At 44.7% G+C, this 19,366-nt stretch overlaps 1 protein-coding gene across 2 annotated transcripts in view; it reads left to right on the forward strand.

Annotated features, from left to right (window-relative positions):
* ptch1 (patched 1) overlaps positions 1–19,366 on the forward strand; it is a 38,448-nt gene that overhangs the window by 12,406 nt on the left and 6,676 nt on the right. For both annotated transcript variants that reach the window (XM_037258588.1, XM_037258587.1), the window contains exons 3-20: positions 706–895; positions 977–1,046; positions 1,363–1,454; positions 2,505–2,703; positions 2,809–2,930; positions 4,044–4,191; positions 5,423–5,554; positions 5,635–5,790; positions 5,870–5,968; positions 6,910–7,035; positions 9,796–9,914; positions 10,511–11,111; positions 11,677–11,986; positions 12,628–12,770; positions 15,761–15,944; positions 17,358–17,638; positions 18,914–19,051; positions 19,128–19,270. In XM_037258588.1, coding sequence (XP_037114483.1) covers positions 706–895; positions 977–1,046; positions 1,363–1,454; positions 2,505–2,703; positions 2,809–2,930; positions 4,044–4,191; positions 5,423–5,554; positions 5,635–5,790; positions 5,870–5,968; positions 6,910–7,035; positions 9,796–9,914; positions 10,511–11,111; positions 11,677–11,986; positions 12,628–12,770; positions 15,761–15,944; positions 17,358–17,638; positions 18,914–19,051; positions 19,128–19,270 — 3,253 coding nt within the window. The remainder of the gene's footprint in view (positions 1–705; positions 896–976; positions 1,047–1,362; positions 1,455–2,504; positions 2,704–2,808; positions 2,931–4,043; positions 4,192–5,422; positions 5,555–5,634; positions 5,791–5,869; positions 5,969–6,909; positions 7,036–9,795; positions 9,915–10,510; positions 11,112–11,676; positions 11,987–12,627; positions 12,771–15,760; positions 15,945–17,357; positions 17,639–18,913; positions 19,052–19,127; positions 19,271–19,366) is intronic.

Here is a 19,366-nt window from a genome sequence, read left to right on the forward strand (position 1 = left end):
GGATGAGCGCAGACACATTTTTTAAGATCTTTTAAGACCACACTGCTCTTATGGTGTGTGATGTACTCCAGATGACCAACAAAATATTCCACACACTGAACAACTCCACCACCACTCTACGAGTCTTCTACCCCAAACCAGATGCCTCAAGAGTTATCTTTTCACCTGTTGCTGAACTTAATTCATTAATATTACTGAATAAATTACTACTTTGGATATTACATACTTCCTGTATATTATTATTATTATTATAATTATTATTATTAAAACTTGATGTGCTAGAAACAAAAACAAGGCAGATTCAGAATCAGCGGCAAAAAATTACTTCACTAATGTTAAAAAAAAAAAAAGAATTAGTAAAAAGTGCTTTGATCGGAATGCCCACATTTTGCTTCTGATTGCCGACGTGTGTAACTTGTTTTAAATTTTTCTCAACTTGCAGCACGTGTGGTTAGTTCATTTTAAGTGTAGGACATTTTGGACTATCAGTTGAACCACCTCAAATACATTGTCCACTATAAGTTTGAGAGAAAAAAAAGACTTTGAAGGCAAACTCCCCACAGAGAAGCAGACGGTTTTCAACTTTTCCTTTACAACTTCTTTTAGAACTCATACTAAATCTTATCAGTGGTCGACTCATTGCAAAAAAAAAAAACGTACCATCAAACGTTTTAAAACGTCTTTTCTTTTTCCTCTCCCCGGCAGTGGGCGGGCGTGTGAACCAGGAACTGAAGTACACGCGACAGAAGATCGGCGAAGAAGCCATGTTCAACCCTCAGCTCATGATCCAGACGCCACGCCAGGAAGGAGCCAGCGTGCTGACTGTGGATGCGCTGCTACAGCATCTGGAGTCAGCCTTGCGAGCCAGCAGAGTTCACGTTTACCTTTATAATCGGTAATGTCACCATTGTCACCCACTCTTGCGAAATATCATAAATGTGGTGACAACATTTAATTTCTCCTTTTTTTCCCCCAGACAATGGAAATTGGAACATTTATGCTATAAATCAGGAGAACTAGTCACGGAAACACATTATATGGATCAGGTAAGATTCTCTTTCAATATATATATGCTCAAATAAGAGCAGACTGGAAGTATAATGCAAAAATCAAGACCTCCCCCAAACCAAAGAACTGATCTCTGGTGCGCCATAGGACTCACCAAAAATTCACCAGGCGCACCTTCACAATCTAATGAAACGCAGTAAAATGCAAATGCTGCATGGAAAATGCTCAGTATTGATTGGATCTGTCACAGGTTTTCATTTGACATTATGAAAGGTCAATAAAGAGTCAACAAACCAGAATAAATGTCTGAATTCTAAGCTGACCCTAACGTGCGTGTATGCCGTGTGTGATCAGATCATCGAAAAGCTTCATCCCTGTCTCATCATCACACCTCTGGACTGTTTCTGGGAGGGAGCCAAGCTCCAGTCTGGGATGGTCTATTTACCGTGAGTATTCTCGCCTTCATCGTTTTCCTCCTGATCATTAGGATGCTTAGTCCATTGCCTCACTTCTAAACTGGCCAAGCGAATTAAAAATTAATTATCCGCATAATGTTTCCTTCTCGGTAAGAACCGGTTCCTTGTTTTGGGGTCAGTGATTACTAAATGCATTGGAGGTTGACAGAGTTGCACTCTCATGCAGATCCCATTACTCTGATTCCCATTGTGAAGACTACCTTTAGCTCAGTTGGGATAGACAGCCATCTTGGAATGGTTGTCATGGCAGCACTATAACAGTGAGTTTGTTTACAAGAGAAGAAGATGGGCATCTTTGAATCTTGTTTTTCTATCTTTTATGTGCGCTTCCCAGGCACACTGAACCCAACCATCAGACTCCGCAAGCGTGTGTGTGTGTGTCCTGAATTCGTCCCCTCTGAAGGCTCCATTGTAGTGGTTGTTGGCATGCGTATCGCTGGCGATCGCCTCTCTTCAGCCCTGGGCCTCACATCATTGTCTGGCCTTTCTGTTGCTAATGGCCTGTTGCTACAGTAATACTTTTCCTCAGCATATTTGCGTTTGCATGCACATGTGTGCGCTTCTCTATGTGAATCGCCGGCTCGAGTTGACTCGGATCAAGTAGCGGTTGGTTATCGATCTACACAGGCAATGCTTCCGTTTGTCCTTTGGATGAGAAGCGATCGATGAAGTTTTTTTACCATGTTCTGGTTGGGAGCCTGTGAATAATAACCCAAGCCTGGTTAAGCACATACAATGTGCTATGAATGACAGAGAAAGAGAAAGAGGGAGATTTAGGCTGGAATGTGCAAGGCATGGAGAGCTTAGAAGGGGACAAGGAGCACTCGGGGCAGGAATCCGACCCTGGCACTGGGAAATTCCTCTTTGCTGTCACCTTGCAAATAAAAGAAAACTTGGTATGGTGCCTTAGCATGAACATGAATGAAGATGAATGTCTTTCCGCCTCATGATTGCTTTTATATGATCATTCAGTATGAAGGTTGGTTGTATTCTTATCTGCGTCACCGTACCTTCGCACAGAGGTAAAGACGCTTTGCAGTGGACCAATTTTGACCCCAAGGACTTCCTGGAGGACCTGCGACGGGCACACTTCCCTGTGGAGAGCTTTGAGGAAATGTTGGAAAAAGCTGACGTGGGCCACGGCTACATGGACCGACCCTGCCTGAACCCCGCCGACCCCGACTGCCCCCTCACTGCCCCCAACAAGAACTCCACCAAGGTCGGCAGGCGTTCTTTATATATTTTTTGGATCCATGTCAGTTTTTTGAAGGTAGCTGTTGACAGTTTATTTTCCCTTCTTGTTTTGCTTCCATCGCGCCAAAAGCCGTTAGATGTGGCATGGACCCTGAGCGGCGGCTGCCACGGCCTGTCCAGGAAATACATGCACTGGCAGGAGGAGCTGATTGTAGGCGGGACCACCAAGAACGGTAGCGGACCCTTGCTCAGGTAACACATCCAACAAGATCTGCGCCTTGCTTATTCTGGAGCGAGTGTGTGTTTTCTGTTCTTCTTTACTCTCAATGTATTCTGAAATTGTGTTTGTGGGCGTGTAAATCTTGCAGTCGTTAGAAGAAGTCTTTTATTTCCAGCTGCTCCATTTCACCACATCCGTGGACACTACACGTACACACTCATCAGCACGCATACTCACAATGATCTATGGCCTCGCTAGTTTATCCAAATATACCACATTTTTTTGCTCCACAGACCTAATTCCAAAGCAATCCGCCAGACAAATATTTCAGGTCATGCGGAGGACACCTGCTTTATGTACAGGAATGTTCTGTGTGCTCTATGTTCATAAATGAATGATCAATAAGCATAAACATTATTTAGTAAGCTAAACAAAACTGGTGTTATTAGGGATGACATAGAATTTGGGAAACATTGTTTTATTTGTAAAGTATGACTGAGCTTGTTGCAGCATCCCGATACTAAAGGGATGAAACATTTGGGCACAGCTCTTAAGGAAATAATTACATTATGTCTGCAGTTCTTTAACTCATTCACTGCCATTGATGACTATAGATGTCAGATATCCATTTTAACTGGGGTGGCACAGAATGAGTTAAAAATGTACTGTAGATGGTCCACAATTAAATGCTAGCTTTTCTTAAACACACCTTTTGCTATTCATAGGTCTTAAAAACGCCACAGATACAGTTAACAATGTTGCTATATGTTTTTTTTTTTGTTTTTTTTAAATGACTGTTTCACGTTTTGGACACCAACCAAAATACAATCATGTTGAACAAGCTGATTAGATAAAGTATGTAATAATAAGCACACAAGAACTTTGATTGAAGTGGCTTTAAAAGGTCTTATTTGTCATTCCTGCAGATACACTGTATTGTAATGCATTGTCATCTCTGTGTTAGATGCTTGAGCAAAGTCCATGAAAGCATACTTGTTGTGGAAGCACTTTCTTTTGGATGAATGGCCAGGCATCTCATAGAGTGTCTGCTCTGAGTTTCGTTTTTTCTCTTTCCAAAAAAGAAGAGAAAAGAATCGCTAGTTGTGTTCGTCTTCCATCAATATGAACGTCTCTTCTCCCTCCAGCGCTCAAGCCTTACAGACCATGTTCCAGCTGATGACTCCCAAGCAGATGTTTGAGCACTTCAGGGGCTACGAGGAGGTTTCTCACATCAACTGGAATGAGGAAAAGGCCGCAGCCATACTGGAGGCCTGGCAGAGAAGATATTCAGAGGTACGCAAGCGAGACGGGAAAATAAATCTCCCGTGAATCCCCAACGATGATATTCTGAGGTTAGCATGTGAATTCAAGGAGCCCCTGATGGATGCTAGGTCGCTTGATGATATCTGCTAGAGGGTAGTAGTGGGTACAACGTATAGTATAGTAGTAAGCTGGCCATGTCTGGAATATATTAGGAACATTCGGATCTAACATAACAATCACTTTCCCAGCTGTGGCCCCATTGGTGGCTCGGGTGTGACATCATCTCGCCCAACCCCCACCCACCCCACACCAACCCCCCTGCTTGACACACAGTGACCTCGGTGTGTGCATGTGTGCGCACCATTCATCTTAGGGGCCCGGGGGGGTGCCGCCACAGAAAAAGATCATTTGTTCAATGGCTGTATATGTTTTTTTTTTTTTTATCAATGGTTGTAATCCAAGCTGCTGGCGTCGTGCTGTGTTGCGTGTGTTCAAATGTGCGGCGTTGGGCGTGCCTGCGAGATGTGTACACGTGGTTGGTGCAAATGTGTGTGTGTGTGTTCAAGAGGATGTGTGTGAGAATGTGTGTCAGCCAGCCGTGCTCCCCGCTGAGCAGTAACTGCAGGTCAATGTTGAAGACATCTGTCTGCACACAGATAGGAAGACGGGGAGAAGGTGGATCGTGGTACTGTCTTACAAAAACAAGTTTAGAATGGATACACAGCCCTGATTACCTCCCCCAAGGAGTTTAGGTTTTCTGCTATGTGACTCCTTCACTGATTTGCTTGTTTTTGTGAGCAGGTTTCTGTCGGGATTTTTCGGACACACCTCAATTAGTGGCCTGGGGAGTTTATTTACTCAACTGTAGAAAGCACCAGGCTTTATTTGAAGGAAGGCGTCTATGTCTTGAGATGAGGCCTTTGTTTAAGAATTGATTGTCATCCATCCACTTTCTATAGTGCCTGTTCTCATTACGGTCAAGGGTGGACTATAATCGATCCCAGTTGACTTTAAGATAAGAGACAGTGGACACCATATGTATATATGAACAACGCTAAGCTAGTCGAGACAAACACATCAGCACAAGAAAGTAAACCAGATGAAACTTGTGTTAAAATAAGCAATTTATGATTTAAACGTTAATGTCTCATGTCCAGGACTGCATGCATCCAATTCTATTGACCCAATTTGTTATCATTGAAGGTGCCAAATAAACATCAACACTTGCACACTAATTTTCATTTCATGAATTCTGTTCCAGGCTGTTTTGCAGAGCGTGGCAGCCAACTCATCCCAGAAGGTCTTGACTTTCACCACCACCACCCTGGAGGATATTCTCAAGTCCTTCTCCGACATAAGCGTCATCCGCGTGGCCAGCGGCTACTTGCTCATGGTAGAAGACAGGCCTGCTCGTCCATATCCGAACGAGAGAGTTGTATTCCCCCGTGAGTCATCTTCATTATCCGTCCCCAGCTGGCCTACGCGTGTCTGACCATGCTGCGGTGGGATTGCGCCAAATCCCAGGGGGCCGTCGGGTTGGCGGGAGTCCTGCTGGTGACGCTGTCGGTGGCGGCGGGCCTCGGCCTCTGCTCTCTACTGGGCATCACCTTCAATGCTGCCACCACACAGGTAACGCAGATGAAGACACGAAATATAATAAAACAAATATGCATTGTATTATTTACAATCAATCATTTTTGGCGTGCAGGTTCTCCCGTTTCTGGCTTTGGGTGTCGGCGTGGATGACGTCTTCCTCCTCGCTCACGCCTTCAGTGAGACAGGACAGAATAAGAGGATCCCATTTGAGGTGAGTTGAAAAACATCTAAATATTTTGTGTACAGCCCAAATAGTTTGCACTGCTTGGTGAAAAGAAAAAAATTATTTTTTTGACTCGTCCGCTGTTTAACCACCATTATGAGCCGGTGCCTTATGTTAAAAACAGTAGTCGGGATTGCTTGTCACTGTGAAAGTGCGTACAAAAATGGCAACTTCCTATTTGTGTAAAAGAAGTGACATGTTTTTCTTCGGATCTTAAGCCCCCTTTTGCACTGCCAAAAGACACAGAATGGGTGGTTAGAGGACTCGTGAATTTGTGGCCATATTAGAGGCAATGTGAAAGGGAGCTGTTATGCTATTTGTATTATGTCAAGTTCACAGTTTGCATGGCTCTAAATTAACGTTTCGTCATTAGAACAATCTGATGGATTCTACAACAACAAAGTGTGTAGACGCGTGTGTTTTTGTCTGATAATTTAATCTCCTGTAGGGGAAAACAGGCATGCATTTGCTTGTTATTGTTGTCTGCATCTCTCCCTCCACCTCCAGCTTCCTCTGAGGAGATGAAAACTAAACAGAGCTGAACCAGATCTTGCCTCCCTCTCTCTCTCCCCCTCTCTCCTACACACACACACTTGCACAAACATGCCCGCAAGCAGACGCTCCCTGTGTGGTCCCGCACGTTGTCAAATCTTCACATAGTAGTTGCCGCCAAGCCTTCCTCGTGCTTATCCGCGTGCGTTTTCAAATATGAGAAAAAAACAAAAAGTTGCCACAATGATCTGCTTTGAGAGACATCAGCTTCCTCTCTTGTATAAGCTAATAGCACTTGAGCTGGCTGCAATCACTGTCAGTCAGCATCAGTGCCATGATAATGCTCCTCCGTCTCAAGTATTACACATTTGCCTGTGGCTACAGACAAAGTTGCATCAATAAGGCAGTAAGTCATTCCTTTGTCTCATCTGGCACAGGACCGAACCGGCGAATGTCTAAAGAGGACCGGAGCCAGCGTGGCGCTCACTTCCATCAGCAACGTCACCGCCTTCTTCATGGCCGCCCTCATACCCATTCCAGCGCTACGGGCGTTCTCATTACAGGTACGCACGGATCTAATTTCATGTAAACAGGAATTAAAGATTCAGGCAAGAGAACCTTTTTTAAGTTCCATTCCCTCTTCTCTGGTGGTCATTACACATTTTCTTCTCTGACAATGGTGACTCCAAATTTTGTTTGACTTTTGAGGTGTAGTTTTCCAAAATATTTTGCTTGGATAGTTACACTTTTGATTCAACTTTGGAGGTTCTTCTGTACCGTGTGTGTTTATGTGGAAATGTGTGTCTGTGATTAGAAGTCTGAATTCTAAATTGAAATTCACCTCCCTTCGTGGTCGGTCTGGTATCTATCCAGATTGTGGATGAGGTCCATGTAACTGAATCTCTATGTGAGTGTGTGTGTCACGTTTATGTGTGAGTTTGCAGGAAATGTGGAATCTAAGTGGGAGGTTTAAATAGCAATGAAACGCAATGATTTAGCTGTATATGTGTATAAAGATGGGGGCGGGCATTGTCCAGTGGGGGTTCTGACTTCTCTTACATCTGTCACAAATTAGAGACGTCATAAAAACAATGAAAAGTGGGACAAAATGCGACGCCTGTCACTTCAGCACAAGGGCCTCACGCTTATACAACATTATGCTTAAATAAAATGAATACATTTTTGCAAACCTGAATGAGTGCAAGATCAAAGCTATTAATAGTATTTTAATAATCATTAAGAATTAAGTCTCAATACTTTGGTAGAAACCAGGGCCTGAGGCGCTTTTACTTAAGGACCTTTGAAGAGGAATGTGGAACAGCTCAATCGTTGGATCAAAATGAGCAACATTTCCATGATTACCACTACCACTGATTAAACCTTGTGCAGGACTGTGTTAAATTTTGGAGGCGACAACATCAATTTAAATATTACTAAGCTGATAGGTAGCAGAAGTTTAAATAGCACTTTGCCAAGGGGGTGGAAAGAATGATGTATTTCTGTCTGCCAGAGGCTATAACAAATACAAAATCAACGAAATTCACCTTTAAGAATGCAGTGCGTGTTGGTATTTGTTTATTTTAAGTTAAACCAAAACTATATTGCTGTCTTTATTCATGTAGCATAGGAAATAGTGATCTTGTAACACATGCACGCAGAGGCCAGAGTGAGTATTAGCATGTGTGGATGGATGGCTTTAGTACAGCCACTCTGTCAAACATGATCTATTTACCCCATGGGTCGCACACAGGCTGCTTCATTGTAAGCTCACACTTGCATTTAGCAGCACATGCCTAATGCACATAGCATCCATTCTTATGTACGCTTCCTCTGCCTGTGCAGCGACCAATCATAGCGCTCTTGCATTCTTTCCCCTCCCGCGGGATCGACATGGCTCTGCTCGCTTTTGACACTTTTCAGGCACTCTTATATAGCACATGGTCAGGATGAATGGGGAATGAATTCCCCACAGACACACTTGACATCTGGAAAAACTCCCCGATTGGGCGAATCCATGTTCCACATGTCCCAATATTTTTGTCCAGGGAGTGTGTATCTCCTGCAGCAAGAAGCACTTCCTGCTTCCTGTCTTCATTAGCTTCCCTCCCCATGTCAGTAAAGGGCAGGCAATTGTGTCCAGATAACGGCACAAAGATGCACAGTGGAACACACACGTTTCATGTGTGGAAGACAAATGTGATGGTAAATCTTCCCACTCGGAGGTCAGCGAGCGGTCAACTTGTGTGTGTGTGTGTGTGTGTGTGTTTGGAGTCATAGGGGATCAGTCTGGACATTAGCGGGCCAATTGAGAATGAATTGTTTTTGCACGCTGTCTCTTGTTGTCTCTCACATTACTCCTGACTGCATAGTGAGCAGAGGAATGAGTGGGCGGGCACAGATGTTTGTGAGTCTGTGTGTTGAGAAGCAGTTTTTTTTTCTTGTGTTGCTGTTTTTCTAGTGCATATTTTGTTGTGTAAGAGTTGTCTGCACCTCCTCTCAGGCCTCTTGACTCCTTGGGTGGTCTCGCACAAGACTATGTGCCTATCGGGTGTGTTTTGTGTGTAGCGGTCTGGCAGCCGAGCAAGTCCCAGATTACGCACCGGGCAGCGCCCCAGCCCAATTCCACTTCTCCCCATCATTATCATGATCCTCCAGCGCTCAGTGCACCGACTTCACAAAGTCAACCACAATACTGCACCTACTTGGATTTCATTTTTCATAGCAATATGTTCCCCTTGACACAAGCTTATTCTTATCATAAATGAAAAACTTCTTCATTCCTAATATGTTGTAAATGTACTATTTTGATTTTTTTAAATCGTTCAAAAAACAAAAAGTTTAGTCGTGATTGATTCGAATATTTATTTCATTAGTCCACAGACATTCGTTTCATAAGACATCAAATATATTGATTATTAGTCTTGTTCTATTCATTTGGGATTTCTAGCTATCATAATTATTCAATGTGAGTGTAACCATTATCAGTTAATAGAAAATCAATACTATGAAAAATATATGTAAAAACAGAGAAATCCTATTATACTTTTAGTATATTGTAGCAGGAAAAATGATGTGGCCAAACCAAAGATATTCTTGTGTCTATTGTGGTCATAGTTTTCAGTGAGAGCTATTTTTAATATGTCTACGACATCTCATGAAGCTAAGGTAGCCAAAAATGTACAAATACTTTCCCTCATAAACAATTAAAATGGTAACCCAAACATGTACTAAGTCAGCAGCAAACATTCCCTAACCCCTATTTTCTTTCTTCTGTTAAAGTGACTTTTCCGGAAGGCTAAGAAAGTTTTGTGTGTTCCCGGCAGGCTGCAGTGGTGGTGGTGTTTAACTTTGCCATGGTCCTGCTCATTTTCCCCGCCATCCTCAGCATGGACCTCTACCGACGAGAAGACAGACGCTTCGACATTTTCTGCTGCTTTCACAGGTTTGGATTGCACACACAAACTCGTTTCTGACAGTGACGATGTCTGACCCACGCAGCCTTTTTACCCTAATGACTTCTCAAGTTGTCTAGTACTGTCTGATGGCTTGCTTGATTTGTTGGTTGTCTGCCTTGGCCTTTGTTGTGAAAGCCTCGCCAGTTGGCTGCCAGTCTGGGCATGCTTTTTGGCGCTGTACTCGCACAGATGTGCATAGTCTAAACACACACACACAAAGTCAAATCCTCGTTGGCTCAGCTCCTCATTTTTCTGAAAACACAACATTCGGTACACCTGCATCAGTGAATGAGAGCCAATTCAAGAGCGGTACCAAAAAGAACAAATACAACGGCACCTCCCAGGTTGAACCCAAGCTATTCTGGAAAGTTGGTCCAATTTGTTTGTTTTGCCAAACACTTCTGAGAGACACTTGAAATTGTTGCTTCAATATTGGAAAATTGCTACTTATACTGTCAACTTCACGCCCCCATTCCATGTTTGTGCTGTTTAAACAAAACAACACCATGGAGAAAACAAGGCATAAAAATGCCAGCTTTTACAGGGTCTCGTTTGTTGAGTTCTAACGTGTCTGTCTTTGCAGCCCTTGTGCCAACCGTGTGATCCAGATGGAGCCTCAGGCGTACCTGGATGGATCAGACGGGAGTCGCTACAGCCCTCCGCCATCCTACCGCACGGCGCTCCCCTCATACCACACGCCTCCGCCCAGCTACAGCCCGCCGCCGTCCTACAGCAGTCACAGCTTTGCCCAGCAGACCCAGATCACCATGCAGTCCACCGTTCAGCTCCGGACCGAGTACGACCCCCGCACGCAGGCTTTCTACACCACAGCCGAGCCCCGGTCCGAGATCTCCGTGCAGCCCATCAACCCGCCTCCCGGCCGCAGCAACCCTCGCAGTGACTATTACAACAATAACAATAACAACAGCGGGAGGCGGAGTCACCGGACAGCTCGGTATCGTCACCCCGGGGCCCCGGCCGCTGCTACGGGGACAGTCCCTCAGCCAGATTCCCCTGAGGGAAGCCAGATTCCAGAGAATAACAACTCCACACGTGACTTGCTCTCCCAGTTCGGGGAGGCCTCCCATGGCCCGAGGTGCATGGAACCCCGCTGCACCCGCTGGACACTGGCTTCTTTTGCTGAGAGGCACTACGCTCCCTTTCTGCTGCAGTCCACCACCAAGGTGAGCAGAGTGGCTTCTGTGTGAGCGTGTGGGAGTTTGAACGAGGAGCGTTAGTCACCAGAGCTCATGACAGAGTAGGAGGAAATCTGGAGTCATGTCCTATCTGAATCACACACAGTCTGACCTCAGTCTAGTGGGTGGCCGGCCCTCTCAAAACACTCGCACAACTCAAATCATCTGGTGGCCTGTACTTGACATCATTACCGAATCTTTTCTTTGTCTTTTTATCGTGCTGTCAAATATTTCTCCACTTTAGCAAATTATTTCATGCGCAATCCTCTCCCTGCTGCCAAACGGCTAAAAGGAACATTCCAGTTTATTCCATCTGCGCTCTTTGATCCACCACTATTAGCCAAATCTGGCAACACATGGTCAGATGATCACAGGCTTTGTATACAAGATTATACAAACCCCTTTTAGAAGGAGATGTAACCGCAAGTGACTGTTACTGAGGGTGCATGCGCTTTGCTTCGAAAATATGCCGTGGCGCGTGTTCCGCTTTCCTTCCTCGAAGTACTTGGATTTTCTTTCACTTTTCCGAGTTAACCGGCCACTGCTCTTGCAGGTGGTGGTGATCGTGCTCTTCCTCTGCCTCCTGGGGGTCAGCCTGTACGGCACCACCCAGGTGCGGGACGGCCTGGAGCTGACCGACATTGTGCCGCGGGAGACCAGCGAGTATGACTTCATCGGCGCCCAGTTCAAGTTCTTCTCCTTCTACAACATGTACGTGGTGACGCAGCGGGCCGACTATGCTCACAAACAGCCGCTCCTGCACCAGCTGCACCGCAGGTTCCGCACCGTCCGCTACGTGCTGAAGGAGGATAATGGACAGCTGCCCCCCATGTGGCTTGACTACTTCAGGGACTGGCTGAAAGGTACTGTTGATGTTACATGAAATGAGATTAGAACAACAGGAGTCCAATTTTCTTCACCCATCTGCGACACAGTCAGTCAATCCGGCACAAAAGAAAAAGCTACGGTTAATCCTCTAATTCTCGCTGAACTGAGGTTTAATGAGGTTTACTCACGCAAAACGTCTCGTGACTATGTTTGTGGCAGCCAAAGAAAGCAATTGTATAAATTCTGTTAAGTCACGTACAATAGGGACGTGGACTGGCTGACTTTGTCCTGTGGAGATTGTGCGCATGCAGTGTGTATGTGCATGTGTGTGTAAACCACACAGAGAGAGCTTGTGTGTGCGATATTGATGTGTGCAATGGCGGGACAAATTGGAGCCAGACAGGCCCGAGGAACGAGACCCAAAACAACATCTCCCGCAGTCGGCCCTCGGTGTGAGCATTGGGAGAGCGCGGCGCAGGCACATATGGATGAAGAGAAAGGGACACATGTTCTTAATAGTTCCCCCTCGTGGTCTCTATGAATAAAAAAACATAACATTTTCAGCTTTTTCCAAGGTGGTTCGGGGCCAGTTATCATATTAAATCAGCCAATCTTGTTAGTCAAGGATACAGTTGAAGTTTCCGGTGTTGAGTTGTGCACGTGTGTGATCTCGCAGGTTTGCAGCAGGCATTCGACAAGGACTGGGAGGCCGGCCGCATCACTCCCAACAGCTACAAGAACGGCTCTGACGACGGCGTCTTGGCGTACAAGCTTCTGGTGCAGACCGGACGCAGAGACAAGCCCATCAACCAAAACCTGGTAAGCTTCAGCTGTCATACGAGACGCCTTTGCCTGTGTAGCGGCCGTTTGATTGGGCCAAGCCGAACGACGCCCACCTTGCAAACTCGCCCCCTCCTTGTCTGTCTTCCCTCATCGTCTCGCGCTTTGTGATGACTTTACCGAGCTCAGGAATTTAAAGCTCTCACTGGGACCCTCGGCCCGCCTTCTGAAAAACCTATTAACTCTTGCCGTGCGTTAGCGTGTGATGGATGAATGTGCGTGAGGGATTCCGACAGCGGGATGTCTCCTCGTAGCATGCGGCCTGTCAGCTTAACACTTTGTCTGGGATTCCGAAGCCTAGCACAAAGAAGCTGTTGCGTGAACCTATGACCAGAACTCATCCAAGCCATCACTTTAACGTGCATTCTACAGTTCAGGGTCGCTTCTTTTAAAGGGGGCATATTATCCCAAATCAACTTTTTTGCTGGCTTTTCAGCATTTCTATGGATTTTAACGGGAAACAATATTTCCATTTCTGAACCCTTGAGGTTCCAAACGGGTTCATGCAACCTGCTCAGTTTGAAACTTTAGGTTGCACTTTAGTGTTTGGTGACGTGTCGTATATATGAACTGCTGCCGCCAGGACTAAAAATACATTTATTGTCTTTATGACATTTGTTTGTAACAAAAATCCACATGCATTCTTTTAAAGCAAAAATAATATCCAGTCGTGCTTTCATTGGTGTAATTTGGGATCAGCGATTGGGCAAGTTTAACGCCATTCCCGTATTTGTAGCCCTTGAACTGCTAAGCTGTTTGTGGCTTTTCTAAAGAGGCCTCATCATCGTTGGTGATGAGCGTCTGAGATGCTGCTGAGTTAATACCTCCACTCAAATAAGCTTACAGCCAGTGCGGAACTGGAGAGGAAATGACACCGGCAAAGTTCTCAACGGGAGGTCCGGATAGCCTCACAGAGTGGGATTAACATCATGCCTCCTCTTCGGCAGGACCGAAATGCGAACCTCTGTCAATGGCCCATAAAAGGAGATGTTAATACCATATGGGAGAATTAAACCACTGCTGCTCATTGAAATTGGACAAAAACGATAAAAAATACACATGCTAGCATGAGCGTACCCTCAAGTTCTCTCTTAACTGCACCTTCTCCACTTTTTGGCAGGGGCTCTTATATCCTCTGAGATGAAATAAAAGTCTCCTAACTGAGAAGTAAATCCAGGAAAATTTTGTCTCCATCAATTGCTCTTTGTTAGCATCCCAACTCTGCTCAACAAGAAGGACATACACAAGATCTCTTTAATTGTGATTTGGTAAAATACAAACGAATTAATTAAATGGCAGCGCAATTTTTTTATTTTCTCATGTACATATGCAGTACACTACATCCCTCTTACATCAGTTCCTGCATCCTTGACAACTTAAGGTGGTTGCATTTCCTGTTGTTCAGCTTCACCAAATCCCCCGCCCTTTCCCCTCTTCTCGCGCACCGCTACCGCATCCCCTTTCAAGCAGAGAAGTCGAAGCACATGGTTCCTTTTCACGCTGCTCGGTGTGCGTCTGTTGTGCTACGACTAAGGAGTGCCTTCTCTCTGGAGCTGCGTTTGTCCACAGCGCCAGGCATTGTGTGTAGGGGGTCAGGAGAAGCAAGCACAAGCAACATTTGTACAGATGTCGTGTTATTTTTATTGCTCTCCTCCATTTGCTGGGTGGCATTTCCTTCAGTGTTAACAACCAGGTTAACTACACACAGACGGGCTCAGGGACTCCAGCCAATTTTTTTTATTGTTACGCTAACTCAAGCAAATTTTTTTTACTTCACAAAAAAAAAAAGAAAAAGAACATCTACCTAAGCCCATTAGTACAGCTAACCCCCCCAACCTTTCCCTTCCTCCCTTGAAGGAGGAATTTACGGCTGAGTAGAGGGAGAGTGGCAGCGCAATGTATAGTAAAGCTTCTAACTCCCAATGCAAGGTTACACTCATTTGCCTCCACATGGGAGGCCAAGAAACAAGAGCCTTTACTTTACTCTTGACGAAATACAACGGAAAAAAAAGTCTGTCGTATTTTATAGAAGTCATAGACTTGACTTAGGGCTAATAAAAACTCTCCGATAGGCGCCTCGTCTTTGCTATCAGGAGAAACACGGGTAATAATTGCAATGAAGTTCCATGCTCTTGCCTTATTTATTAATGTTTCAGTTAGCCAGTGTTTTGCAACTTTTATTGAGCCAAAACACCTATTTTACATTGGAAATCTCACAAGTTGCCACCAAACAAAAATGTTTCACTCTCAATTTGACTCGTGAAATCTGGGCATGTTTAGTTGAACACAAAGCCATTATGGCAACAGGTGGATGAGTTGGTTATTGGATGTTCTGCCATCTAGTGGAAGAGCATTTCATTCAACTACCTGTTGATGGCATTGATAGATGAACAAAGATACATTATTAGTTGTACATAAATGATTATCTGTGTTTCTGATTCTCAGAGCTGTTCCTTTGACTTTTTTGCCACGTTGCTGCATTTTATTTTGTTCTAAATTCCAAGGTAAATTGTAATACTGTATGCCGGTAACATTGTTCAATATGATCCTCAAACCGCATTGCATAGAAATAGAGGCCTCACCTCTTTCACGGTTGAAAGAATAAATGTCCCTCTCCAAAGTGGGGTATTTCCAGGATTTAATGTGGCATGATAATTCTGGGAAGAGGTGAGCATGTCGGGAATTTTCATAAGTGAAACCCCTTAGGCGTCTCCCCCATCCATCAGTTGGAAAGATAGATGAACTAATATTTGAATTTTATTTTGAGAGCTTCACTCGTCCTCTTGCCCTCACTCATGTGCTTAAATATGCATTTCTGTGGTCACACTGTTTTCAATTCAGCACGTCTTCTTGCTTCAATATTTTCTCATGTCCATGTTACACTAGGATTTCCAATAAAACAACACAGAATTGTAAGTCTGTCGAAAGATTTAGAACACGGGGCTCAATTGCTCTGTCTGTTTTGCCAGCTGACACGTCACAGGCTTGTGGACGCCGACGGGATCATCAACCCCGGAGCCTTCTACATCTACCTGACGGCCTGGGTCAGCAACGATCCGGTGGCTTATGCCGCCTCGCAGGCCAATATCCGCCCGCATCCTCCCGAGTGGCTGCACGACCGCACCGACTCCATGCCCGAGACACGCCTCAGCAGTAAGTAAACGTGCCTCATTGTCACAAAATATTCGAACTTTGCCCACACAACATTGTGGCGTGACATCTCACACATACCTGCAAACTCATCTGGATGCTGCTGTTTTGGTTAGCAAAGTAATTGAAGATAAAACAGGATGGCTCAGTACAATAAAAATACCCCTACAGACACACACAGGAGCGCTACACAAGATTATGTATTTTTATGATGTTTCATAGCAATTAGGATGCGGTAATGGCGCTGATTGTGACATTTGTAATTACAGCGGTTCAACGTTAGCGCTGACACTCGGCCATGTCTGGAACTGATAGGCCCTCATTAGGCCGGCTGGCCCACAAACTAGCTGGCTTGGACTCAATGAAGCTCTGTTTCACACTGTTCCATCCACCCCCACCACACACACACGTGCGCACACACACACACACACACACACACACACACACACACACACACACACACACACAGTTAAAACTGCTCCACAGCTTGGTATTGGTAGTTTATCCAAGAATAATCCAAAATAAGTAAAAACTATCCCTACTATGAATGCATGAATGCTAAAAAAACATTCCAACTTCAAAATAGTCATCTTATTTGTGATATTTTGGAAAGTATTGGCGACGTTCCCCAAATTCTAACATTTTTCAGTATTGCGCGTGACAGGACAAAATTTGCAAATTGAAAAGAATATGTTGCTAATTTATCTTTGACTCTTGTCTTTTTACTTTTGTTGACTAACGCGAACCGTTCCTACTTTGAACTTTCCCACTCGTTCAAGACATCTACAGTTTTCAGATGAATTTGTTCCAGAATGTCTGCCTAAAACTGAATTGTACAAAAACCAAAGCAATATTTCTCACGACAATAATGTAAATCTAATATATCCTTTCCAGATACTCCAAAATATTAACAACAAATACATTACATATATAATAATTATAGCAGCCGACCAGTCTACTCAGCAGCACATGTACAAACAGTCCTTCAAAATAAAAGCACAGCAGTATTATATAAGGTTCACCACACTTTCTTTGGCCCCAAGGTTGCTTATTTAGTGGTCGTGCTGAAACTATTTTATGCTTGTTTATTGAGTGCCACTGCTAAGTAAGCCGCCATGTGGCCAAAATCTGCATGTTTTTTTTTCTTGGGGTTCTGATCTTTGACAGGATATGCTATGCTGATGTTGCCCGGGAATGTTTATTGCCTTGACTTCTTCATAAAACTTGAAATACGCCTTGCGGGAAACAAATGGCTGTGACCCACGTTTTTTGTCGACCATTGAAATGGGGGGAAAACAAAATTAAAAACCGAATTGTGTCAAAACCAAGGTTCTACTCTAAATGTTATCATATTAGCGTCTGAGCAATTCTACAGAAATTGTTTAACGCCGTGTTATTGCTTTTTTCATTCTTTAGTCCCGGCGGCCGAGCCTATCGAATACGCACAGTTCCCCTTCTACCTCAATGGGCTCCGGGAGACGCCGCAGTTCGTGGAGGCCATCGAGAGCGTGCGGGCCATCTGCAGCAACTACAGTCGCCAAGGCCTGCCCTCCTACCCCAACGGCTATCCCTTCCTCTTCTGGGAGCAGTACGTCAGTCTTCGCCACTGGCTCCTGCTCTCCATCAGCGTGGTGCTCGCCTGCACCTTCCTGGTGTGCGCCCTGTTCCTGCTCAACCCGTGGACCGCCGGTGTCATTGTGAGTACTGCGCACACATAATACATACTGGGTAAGAATTATTAAGGGAGATCATCTTCTAAGGCAGTCGAGATCGTTATAAGCTAATTTTCTACTGTTCACAAACCAATACGAAGCAGCACACTAATCCATGGTGAAAAATGCCATCATGACAAATTTAAAAATGATTTATTAATTGTTTATTTTCTTGATTTTACTTGATAACGCTATAAAATATTGCATAGTCACCGTGTCATAAATAATGGTAGGCCTTTATTAAAATGTAAAAAAAAAAGAAAGTTGTGCAATTTAAAAAAAGAACACTACTAAAACCACCAAGGAGGTAGTGTCAAAATGATGATGAATTTTTCCAATGTGCAGAGAGCAATGTTTAGTTGGCAGATTGTCTTGCGCTCTATATTTTGGGCTTTTTTTTCCCTGTGTGGTCCAGTGGGCATCTCCAAGAGAAGCGCAAGGAAGGAAGACGCAACTGCTGAGTGTTATTGTAGGCCCAGTCACCAATGTTTATCTTGTGCTGCTTAGTCTACACTAACACTCCCGGACACTAAATAGACAGTGAAAGGAGACAAACCTGCTCTCAACTTTTAAACCTAGAAAAAAAGTTTGATTTGATTTCCAATCCACCCGACTTCTCTTCTCTTTCCTGTCCATGGCGGTGTTTCTACGGAGACACGCAGGCGAACGTATGTGGCTGAACGCATAAACACACCGCGACATAATTCAAACACATACGCATATATAGCTCTGTTTTTTCTCTCTGGCGGTGAGCTGTATTTTATGGCAGGCAGCCGCCTCGGCCACCCGAGTCCTTGGACTGGAATGGGAGGAACTGCCCTCATATTTATCCGTCCAGTTTTACAAGCAAAATCAAAGGACAGGTTATGAAGGAGTGTCATATTCAACCGTTACTAAATGAAGCTTCGTTTAAGCCCATCTCACTTACTTGACTGCGGACTCCTCATCAATGAACAAAAAGGATCATACACTCCAAAATCCTGCTCATGGAAATTTATGTATGTAGTATATTCTGGGACACAGAGTTCCCTCCCTTGCACACTTTCTTCATGGCATTTAGTCCAGCCTCATGTCCTTCTCTTCTCATTGGCCTCCATACAGACACACACATTTCTCACACATGTGCTGGTAGTACACATCTGTAAGAGCATACTGTACACGCATCTGTCTCTGCAACAGATCACTACAGACAGGATGTAGAAGCAAATCTTTTTAAGGCCTTCTATTTACCACCCCTGCTCTGGCATCTGTGTCCTGTAGGTGCTGGTGCTGTCTCTCATGACAGTGGAACTGTTTGGCTTCATGGGGCTGATGGGAATCAAGCTGAGCGCCGTCCCCGTGGTCATCCTCATCGCCTCGGTGGGCATCGGAGTGGAGTTCACCGTCCACGTGGCCCTGGTACGCGCTTCCAGTCTACATTTTGTGCATAGCAATGTGAGCTTGAGGGTGAGAGATGTTTTTGTGTGTGTTGAAGGCCTTCCTGACAGCCATAGGGGACCGTCACAAGCGGGCAGTGCTGGCTCTGGAGCACATGTTTGCGCCGGTGCTCGACGGTGCCTTCTCAACGTTGTTGGGCGTTCTGATGCTCGCGGGCTCCGAGTTCGATTTCATTGTCAGGTGAGCGCACGTCAACACTTATGGAAACGGAAGGTTGTAAGCTGACAGGATCGCCCCTACGTGGAACGCTTTATCGGGGTCTGCGTGGCGTCAGCA

The sequence above is a fragment of the Syngnathus acus genome, chromosome 9 (genome assembly GCF_901709675.1).
Source record: "Syngnathus acus chromosome 9, fSynAcu1.2, whole genome shotgun sequence".
Classification (NCBI taxonomy): Eukaryota; Metazoa; Chordata; class Actinopteri; order Syngnathiformes; family Syngnathidae; genus Syngnathus; species Syngnathus acus.